This window comes from Capsella rubella, unplaced genomic scaffold (assembly GCF_000375325.1).
Source record: "Capsella rubella cultivar Monte Gargano unplaced genomic scaffold, Caprub1_0 scaffold_2, whole genome shotgun sequence".
Taxonomy (NCBI): domain Eukaryota; kingdom Viridiplantae; phylum Streptophyta; class Magnoliopsida; order Brassicales; family Brassicaceae; genus Capsella; species Capsella rubella.
Window position 1 is genome coordinate 5,702,179 of NW_006238922.1, and position 10,422 is coordinate 5,712,600.

The following is a 10,422-nucleotide window of genomic DNA, read 5'->3' on the forward strand; positions in this document are numbered from 1 at the left end:
ATAATTGTATCCTTCAGGAATTTTTGATAAGTAGGTATGAGGGCAAAAGCATCTATCAAGGGCATCTTCAGCTTGATATCCTTGATCTGCTTGTCAAATTGAGCCTTATACTTTGCAGTTATCTCTTTCTTAAATCTGCTCGGAAATTGTAATCGAGGCTTATATGGAGGCGGGATAAATCATTTCTTTTTAGGATCTTGATCAGCTTTTTGAGGGTCTTGTTGTTCTATATCATCTCGAGCTGGATCGGGTCTGACGTTGACCCGATCGGGTTCAATGCAAGCCCGATCGGACTTTTTTCATGTTCGATTTTCTTGCCTTTAGGGAAGTTTGATTGACTTAAACCCTCCCCCTCCTGGTCTTCACTGTCCTCAGTGTCATGTAAGATCCCATCCTGAGGCGGTAATTCTCGTCCACTCCGAAGGTTAATAGCGTTTGCAAATTCGTTGGGGGTTTGTACTTGTTTGTCTTTACGGTATGCGGTGTGAAAGGTGGAGGCAGTATGTCCTGCTATCTGGAGGACGCGATTGCTAAGATTGTCGAACTTCTTGTTAAGGGCAGTGTAAGAGTGGTCCATTGGACTGCGGATCTCAGAGAGGTGCTTGTTGGATTGAAGGCTGGTGTTGGTTTGACTTTGTAGGATTTGTTGAAATATGTCCTGGTATGGCGATAGAAACGGTTCATAATTTTGTAGGGGAAACATTGGTGCTTGCCGGGGTGGCTTATGGTTGTTGAAGCTTTTATGATAGCCACCCTGGTTTTGCACATAGCTAACATCCTCATTTTTAGCACAATCTCCTTCGTGTGGTTAAAACAGCTCCGCTTCTGTGATGAAGTGAACGCTCTTTTGCTGGTTCATCAAGAACATATCTAACTTCTCATTAAGAACTTTCATATCTTTCTTATATCTCTCCTCTTGATCGGTGCTGCCTCGTACGGTTCTACCATAGTCTTCATTGTATGTACCCTCAGACTGCGCTTAACATGCTCAAATAGATCTAATCCTAGACAATGAACCACTGAACCTAATCAGTCCAATCTCTTGGCAAAGATAATCAAATCTAAAGCACTTCCTAACCTCAATTCTCGTTGATGCACTTCCTATGCAATAGATAGGCATAAAGATCAAGCTGATTAATGTCAATCTACTCTTTTAATAACTAATCTCTTAGGTAAGCAAGTAGATCTCTGACATTATTGGATCAGACATTTCATTAAACACCTTTTGGATGCTGAAATGTCTAAGATCTAATCTCACATAGTTAATGCAAAAACTAGCTATTAAAACTCTAATCTAGAAAAGATCTATTGAAATCAAAGCTTAAACACCCCTAAAGACTAAGATTCTTCACTAACCTATCCCATCCTCAAAACCCTAGAGAACTACTCCGATCTGGAGTTCATCAGCAAGAACACAAACCCATAAATCTCTAAAGGGGTATTATTGGTTTGGGATTTAATAAGATTTTTAATGACTTTAAATGTGAGGTAAAATATGTTGTTGTTCAATCAAGACTTTTGTAAAGTCACTTAAAGTTTGGTGTTATTAGTTGTAGATTTGTAAAAAATAATATAAAATCATTATAAATCTAGAGTTATTGGATTAAGAGTTTTATAAAGTCGAGAAGGAGCAAGTGGGCTAATGGTTCTCACCTCTGTTTGCCTTCTCATCAGATTCGGGTTCGAGCCCGTTCCCTCTCAAAGAGAGATTTACTATTTGTAATGATGTCAAAAAAAAAAAGTTTTATAAAGTCATTAAAACTTGAAAAAAAAACGAAACTACCACGTAAATCTGTGTTAATAACTATACTAGCCCATCCAAATTTGGTAGAGCTAAACTAGCTCAAAAACTTAAGTAAATGACAAAAGCCCATATAGTTTTCTTTTTAATTACGTAACTGCCATTATTTTTTATTTTTTTTACTTAGTACATATTCAAGATAGGTTGTATAGTTACTTGGCCTTAAATCAACACCATAACTCTATCACAACTATGACTTTTTATTTCTTTTCATTTTCTTACATTTTTTTATTTTTATTCCTATTTTTATGCTAAGCTACGTATACCACTTTGGTCCAAAACATTTCTAAAATTTTCTTGTTTTTTTAATTGACTCTTTCAAACAAAAGTTGTTCCAATAATAAAATAAAAAAGTTTGTTCCCACTATTATTCATTGTTGAAGCGTACACAAATGTACATCACTAGTTTTTTTTTACGTTACAATTTTATTTTTTAAAAATATCATTTAATTATTTTATTTTTTTTGTTATTCTATTTGAAAAATGTTATTATTCTTTATAACTAATTATTTAAAATTTTTGATAGATATTCTTTATAACTAATTCATATTTCTACAGCAAACTCACTACATCAATAAAACTAATTTTTTGAAGTTGAGTTTGAGTTACAATGTGTTATGCTTGAATAACGAATTTGAGTTATGTCCTTTGTAAAATTGCTAACTCAAAAGATTATGCAACATCATGGAAAATTCTATGAGGTATAGTTGAAGTATCCATTCATTTCATTTTTAAAACTTATTATTTATTAAAAAAGAAATTTCAGTTATTAATACAAGAATTTATTTATCTTCTGTTTTTATTTAATTCATATATCAATAAAACAATTAGTTTTACTATTTTATTTTATTTAATATTTTGTTCTTAAATATTTTCATAAACTACTTATATGTTGCCAAATTATTAATTTTATTTTCATTTGAAATGAAAATAGATATAGATCTAAATATGATATATAAGACCGCAAATATTAGGGACGTATTTTTTATTTTAATTTGCTATGTTACAGGAAAATTTGATTAACTTTTATATATTAAAATTAGTTTTATAATTGATATATTTTAAATTTTTATATATCCATAAGTTAATTAAATTATAATTATAATTATAATAATCAATTATATTAAATTAAACTTATTTAATGAACATCATACTGCAACATCTACTACAAAAATGTCACCAGTCAATGATTTTTGTAAGATTAATAAATCATATTTCTACAGCGATTCACTAAATCAATCCGCTGTTTTTGCCACATAATATTTACTTCAAGTTACATCAAATCATAATATTTACTGCAACTCGAGTTCGATAACTCATGTTACCAGTCGGAGCCTACATCGAATCGTAATACTTATTGCAACTCGATTTTGTTAACTCGTGTTACCAGTTGGGCCTATACTAGAGTTATAATAATATTGTAAGTCTGTCGTCATTGCTAGGTTTTAGATGTAATATAAAATATTTGTAAGGGCAAAACTAATCCGTCTGTAAATCATCGGTAATTACCGACGTATTTCCGACTGCCTATTAACCGACGGATTACCGACAGATCGTGGCATTAGTATTCTGTCGGTAATCCGTCAATAAATTTGTAATTCACCGACAGATTTCCGACGGAATCTCGAAAACAAAAATTCAATATTCTCCGTCATAACCGACGGATTACCGACGGAATTTCGGAAAATATTTTCCATCATAACCGACGGAATCTCGAAAATGAAGGTCCAACATTCTCTATCAAAACCGACGGATTACCAACGGAATCTCAAAAAATTAATTTTAGGTAAATTATTTAAATTAAAAATCTAAATTAATTAATAAAAATGCATAAATATTTAAATTTCTAAATTCAGAATTTTTAGTAAATATTTTTAAAACTGAAAACACAAAATTGTTTGAAAAACTAGAAATTTATTCTTGAAAATACTGAAATTTATAAAAATCTAAGAAGACGACGTCTTCGATCGCATCTCGCTCATGAACGCTGCTAGGTCCTCGTCTCTCTTCTTGTTCTCTGCTCTTTGTTCTTCCATTTGCTTCTCCAAAGCCGCAATCCACTCATCTTTGTCTTTCATAGCTTGTTGGAACTCTTGAATGGGACTATATGAGTAACCCGATGAACGAGAAAAAAAATTAATTTAAATATTTTACAATAAAGTCAAGTAAACTTGAAGAAATCTAGACATATTACCTAGAAAAAAATCTCGTTGACTTTCTCTCGTCCCAATTCAACAGTAGACTCCGATCCAACAGCAAATTGTACAATAGGTTGGGAAAGTTAAATCTCCTCCTTCCGCCTCCTTAAAGCCTCAATAACTATCTTAGCTCGACCATCTTGTAATTGTTTTGTCTTTTTGTTGGTGTGCATTTCCTACATCAAAACAAGATGGTCGGGTACAACACGATCCCTAATATTCTAAACGAAGAATTTAAGTTGTATATAGATTTCAGGATTCGTTGTGCAAAAAAATTATAACTTACAAGTTGGCGTTCTCGAGTAGAGCCGCTTATCAGACCAGAATTGTGAGTAGCCATGCCTAATCCGCCATGTTCGCTTCTTCTGTTCAAAGAATTTTGTTTGGCACGTGACATTGTATCTGGTTCGCCCCAATAATTTACCAAACCATCTAACCCATCTTGATTCACCCCTTTTGGCGGTTTTTCTTTCTTCCACCTTTTCTTCTGTGTTATCTTGACAGTACGGTTAAGATAACCTTCCATGAGTTGTCCATCCAGATAACATTCCATAAGCTGGAAAGTCACTAATAGTTCACATAAGTACCGCACGCATCTGGAAGTTCTCCTTGGTTAATACATCATATGCTGGAGCACCATGATCCCATAACATTTTCAGCTCATATATCAGTGGTTGGAGAAACACATCAAGAGATCTCTTTGGGTGAGCTGGACCGGGAATAAGGATAGAAAGGAACAAAAAATCTCGCTGCATGCACAAACATGGCGGTAAGTTATAAGATGTTACGATCACTGGCTACAACGAATATTGTCTTCCATGCTTTCCAAATGGGCTGAAACCATCTGTAGATAATCCTAGGTACACGTTTCGTTGCTCATACCCAAAATCCGGATACACATACTGAAAATGTTTCCAGGATTCTGCATCTGAAGGATGCGTAGTCTCTCCGGCCGATATATGCTCTGCATGCCATCTCATTGAACCCGTCGTACGCTCAGATTGATATCACTGCTTCAACCTCTCTGTTATCGGTAAATACCACATACGCTTATAAGGAATTGGAACTCTACCGTATGTATCATGATATCTCGGTTTATGACAAAATTGACAGCTTGTCCTATTTTCATCTTCCCTCCAAAATATCATACAATTATCTTCACAAACATCAATCATCTGATACGGCAAACCAAGACCAGCGACCAACTTCTGAATCTCTTAATATGTACTAGGAAAATTGTTATCTTCAGGCAAAATGTCTTTAACAAAATCGGTTATCGCATCCACACATTCCTCAGCCAAATTGTAGTCCGTCTTTATCGTCATCAATCTGCTCGCAGATGATAAAGCCGAATGACCTTCTCTACATCCTCCATGTAACGGCTGCTTAGATGCGTCTAACATAGAAAAAAACTTTTGTGCCTCTGCAATAGGTTCCTTTGCCCTATCAACATTTTCTCCCACTGACTGCATATTTCCTTGTACACATCATTCACCATCTGAACAGTACCTACACCATAATCTACTTCCGTTCTAGGTTCCTCTACGCTATCAACAATATATGGTTCGCTAGAACTACCGTACTCGGGTCTTTCACCATGGAGAAACCAAATCTTGTCACCCGGCATGAAACCATTGGCATAAAGGTGACCCCATACTAAATCAATCCTAATATTATGAGAATTTTGACAAAGCAAACATGGATATTTCAACTTACCGGTTGTTTTGGCGCTCCGTTGTTGACAAGCTAATTCCATGGATTCTCCTACACCACGAGCGTACTTATCTCTCAGTTGATTCGACTCCGGATCGAACATCGGTTCGTCCATCCATTTTCGTATTTTTTTCTCATACAATAAGAAGTGAGATGGTAAGAATGAGTGGCTTGGGTATTTGAAGGGAAAATAAATCACGTTTCCATCAATAATCCGTCGGTAATCCGTCGGTTATTCTGAAGATTTAAATGGCTATAAAACGGCTATATTAACGTATCTCTATACCGAAGGATTTCAAACAAATTATCAAAACGGTAACATTCCATCAGTTATCCGTCGGTAAAATTGGTGGATTACTGACGTACTCAATTCCATTAGTAATCCGTCAGTAATATGGATAGATTACCGACGGATTACTGACGGGACGTGACCCTCGCTTAATAACCAACGGATTACCGACGGATACGTTTTCCGTCAATAATCCGTCGGTAATCCGTTAGTAATTACCGATGGAAATATTTCTGTTGGTAAGCCCGTCAGTTACAACCTTGTTTTCTTGTAGTGAAACTAGCATAAGCTAATACAAGTTCTGCTTGTACCTTAAAAGGAAAAGGCGGTGCTGACTTAAAAATCAGAAAACGGGATTTGAAGATACCAAATATTCTGTTTGTATCATAGTCTGTTGATGTTAATGGCTCTTGAGATGATTATTCAATAGCTTCATCACGGATGATGTTCTCTCTCACTCTTTTACTCTCCCAACTCTAGTTCGAGCATCAATGGTATCAGCCCTTCCAATTGCAGAACCACCGGTAGCTAAGCCACTATTTTCATTTGAATCATATCGTAGATGTTTGTGTTTAGGATGTTTCTATAAATTAAAGAAATATATATATATATATATTACTCATACAATATGTTTTATAAATTTAATTTTCTATGATTAACACTATATAATCAAACATATACCTTTAAGTACTCCTCCCACACTTCATCCAAAGCGATAAACATTTTCATTTCAGGATCCCAGCCAATTCCAGAATTTAAGCGTTGAAGGTCTAAAATTTTTTGGTATAGGCCTCTCAAGTACTTGCATCTACTTAGGCATTGAGAACTGGTAAATATTTTTGCTCCACCGTAAGCTTGCTAAAGTTACCCCTATAATCACGCCAGTTTGGGTGAACTGCATCAACAAGTAACTCTAGTAGCACTTGTGTCTCCTCTAGTCCCCACTTACTGTATGAACCCTTTTCCTTACTCTTTTGGGAATCTCCCATTAGCTAAGCATATATGTATTATAAATAGTGATAAGAAAAATATTGATAACCACTAGATTATCTCAATCATTCGAAGAAACAAAGAATGAAACAAAAAATGAAACACCCAAGTAAAAGGATAAAAATAATATATGAACAGAGAAATGGTAGGAAAAGCGAATGGTATTTCGTAGGAAAAGCGAATGGTATTTCTGACCGTTTTCCTTCAAATAATACGTAGGAAACTATGATACCTTTTGACTGACTAAAATCTATGATACCCTTTGACTTTTGTAAGAATTTGTTGGTAAGAATTTGTTGGTAAGTACTGAGTTTGTTGGTAAGAATTTTGGTGTTGGCACAACAATAAGATATGATGATGTCAAAGCAAAGCTTTTATCGATGAAAAAAGCTTCTCTAGATCAAGTGAAGATGGCGGTCCTCTACTTCTTGTGTAGTGTGCTCGTAGGAAAGAAGAAGCCAGGGAATCCAGCACCATCCGTAGAGCCATTCTTTCTTAGGGCTATTGATGATTTGGAAATATGTACAACGTTCCCTTGGGGTCGTTTGACTTTTGATAAGAACATGAAGGACATCTTTCATTGTATAAAGCACTTTGGTGGAGTTTTGAGCACAAACCAATGGGTCTTTCCTAGTTTCGTCATTCCGTTGGAGGTAATTCTTGAATTATGAAAATATACAACTTAGTATAACTTGGTATAATCGAGGTTTAAGTCCACGATTTTGTGTTGTGTGTAGGTTCTTGCTTTTGAGGCAATTCCTGTTCTTAAGGAAAATTTCCGAGAAGGTGTTAGTAATGCACATGCACACCGTCATCGTCCTCGGATGTGCAAGATGAAATTTAAAGCAAGTAAAATGAAAAGGTTTTCATTGAAGGAAATTTGTGACAAACTTGGTACAACTAAGGTTAGCAATAGTCTCATACTTATCTTATTCAATTATTTTTGGTATTACTGGGTTGATTTGACATTATATTGTTTTATTTTCATAGGATACTGAGAGTATCTTGACTCCATCATCACGTGAGAAACGTCTTTTAGGTCGTATCATGGATGAAGAGAGTCGCTATAATGATGTAGATGATCCCGTTGTTTATAGTTGGACCAAGTGTTTAATTGATGAAGAGAAGACAATATGGTTTGAAGAGCTTTACAACCAAGATTTGGCCACCCGGGAGACAAATCTGGATAACAGAGTTAAATTTGTGGAATCCTATGTGAAATGGGCCTCAGGTGAAAATCAATATTATACGAATGAAGGTGTTGGAGATATGAATGGAGGTGGCAATGGAGATACGAATGAAGGTGACAAGGAGCAAGCTGAGATGGAGCAGACTAAGAAAGATAAGTTTGAGAGGGAGCAGGCTGAGAGGGAGCAGGCTGAGAGGGAGCAGGCTGAGAAGGAGCAGGCCGAGAAGGAGCAGTCTGAGAGGGCTAAGACCGAAAAGAATGAGAGGGCTAAGGCCGAGAAGGCTGAGAGGGCTGAGTGGGCTAAGACCGAGAAGGTTGAGAGGGCTGAGAGGGCTAAGACCGAGAAGGCTGAGAGGGCAAAGGCCGAGAAGGCTGAGAGGCCTAAGGCCGAGAAGGCTAGGGCCGAGAAGGATAAGGCTGAGAGGGCTAAGGCCGATAAGGCTGAGAGGGCTAAGGCCGAGAAGGATAAGGCTGACAAGGAGCAAGCTGATAAGGCTGAGAGGGCTAAGGCTGACGAGGAGCATGCTGAGAAGGAACAAACTGAGAAGGAAAAGGCTGAGAAATCCGAGACCAAGAAGGAGAAGGTTGATGAAGAGAAAACACAACTTGGTACAACTAATGAAGAGACAGAACAACTTGGTACAATTGAAGAAGAGAAAGAACAACTTGGGACAACTGAAGAAGGCCGAGAGGAAGATGTTGAGATGGAACATGGCGAGAAAGAACAAGCTAAGGAGAAAGGAGAAAAGAGGGAAAGAGAAGAAGTTCTTAATGCTCACCAAGGTAAAAGGGTGAAGATCATAAGCAAGAAGAAAGGATCGACTGTGGTAATAAGGATTCCCGATGCTCCAGATTCGCAGCTCATTCTCAAAAATCGCAAACCCAAAATAAAAAGACGAAATCGCAAACCAACCTAGAAAGAAAGAAGGAGAAGAATTGAAGAGAGTAAAAGAGAGGACATACAGTAAACCCCAGCTATACCTGATTCCCGATACCTGAATTTTTTAGAAAATTCTTAACTGTAGGAAAAATAAAAAAGGACCAAACAACAAACACGTGATCCACATTAGACACGTATAGCCGCCAAAAGACACATGTGTAGCCGCCAAAATGCACTAGTTGTACCAAAGTTACAAGTTGTACTCGTTTTGGCTAGTTGTACTTTTTCGTTTTTTTGTTCTAATTAGTTATACAATGTTTAAAAGAAATATTTTTAGTTGTACACATGATTTTAATTAATTGAGGTACATATACCACATGTACATGCCTAAATATTTTTGAAAACATTTGTTTCTTAGCTTTTCTAATTATATGTTCTTTGCAATGAGAAAGTGACCCTTAATGTGTAAGGTATTTCTTGATAAACTTAGAATATGATGATATCTATAGTGAAATATAATAATAAAAACCATTATTCCTTATTATATATATATTGGATAACATGATGAAATTATAATTCATTCATATTTATATTTATTAAGTTTTCTATATTTAATTCCAATTCATGTTTATAAAAAATTCAAATAAATCCTGATTATTTGATTAATTAAAATAAACCCTTATTTTCGATTATTTAAATATTTTTTAAATTTAACAATATAGATTTTTATTTAAAAATAGATATCAATTTAAATATCATTAAAACAAGTTGACTTAAGAAAGTCCGAAAATCAAGTTTAAATTATTCAAGTTGTACCAAAACAAAAACAAGTTGTACCTAATTGTTCAAATAGGATATTACATCAAAATACAATCAATCAACTTCGGGAACCCTGGCTCTCAAACCAGCTTGCGATGGTAGATTTCTTCTTCCTGTGTCCATGTTCTCCTGTTGATTTAATACTCTTTGTTGGTTTCCTTCCTCTTTTTTGACATAAAACTTAGGAAAGACAACCAAAGCACGCACATCGTCCGGAACGATCCACATAGACATGATAGGAACTGGATATATTGTCCTTGAATATCCCAATGCCCACTGCTCTATCCAATAATACTTACTGCACAGCTCATGCAATTGGATCTCATTGATCTCATGACCAGCGTTTTTTGCTGCTTCCATGGCCGCAGCAATAGCGTGCACACACGGATATCTATCAATATCAAATTGCTTGCAGTAGCAAGTTTTGTTTTTCAGATCAACCACATAACTACTACCATCAACTCCAGTCACACTGTAATCCAGAAAATAACTGTTTAGTTCAGTCACCGGTAAGAGCTTTGCGTCTGAACATTTATCGTGCAT

The 10,422-nt window shown here is 35.7% G+C and overlaps 2 protein-coding genes across 2 annotated transcripts; one reads left to right on the forward strand and one right to left on the reverse strand.

The window, feature by feature from the left end:
- Positions 1–7,401: 7,401 nt before the first annotated feature.
- On the forward strand, positions 7,402–9,097 carry LOC111832125 (uncharacterized protein At3g43530-like). The gene is made up of 3 exons (XM_023788462.1): positions 7,402–7,644; positions 7,729–7,896; positions 7,982–9,097. The coding sequence occupies exons 1-3, from the start codon at positions 7,402–7,404 to the stop codon at positions 9,095–9,097; spliced, it is 1,527 nt and encodes a 508-aa protein (XP_023644230.1).
- An 836-nt stretch (positions 9,098–9,933) lies between these two features.
- Positions 9,934–10,422, reverse strand: LOC111832126. Its single transcript, XM_023788463.1, has one exon. It carries the CDS (start codon positions 10,420–10,422, stop codon positions 9,934–9,936), a length of 489 nt encoding a protein of 162 aa, XP_023644231.1.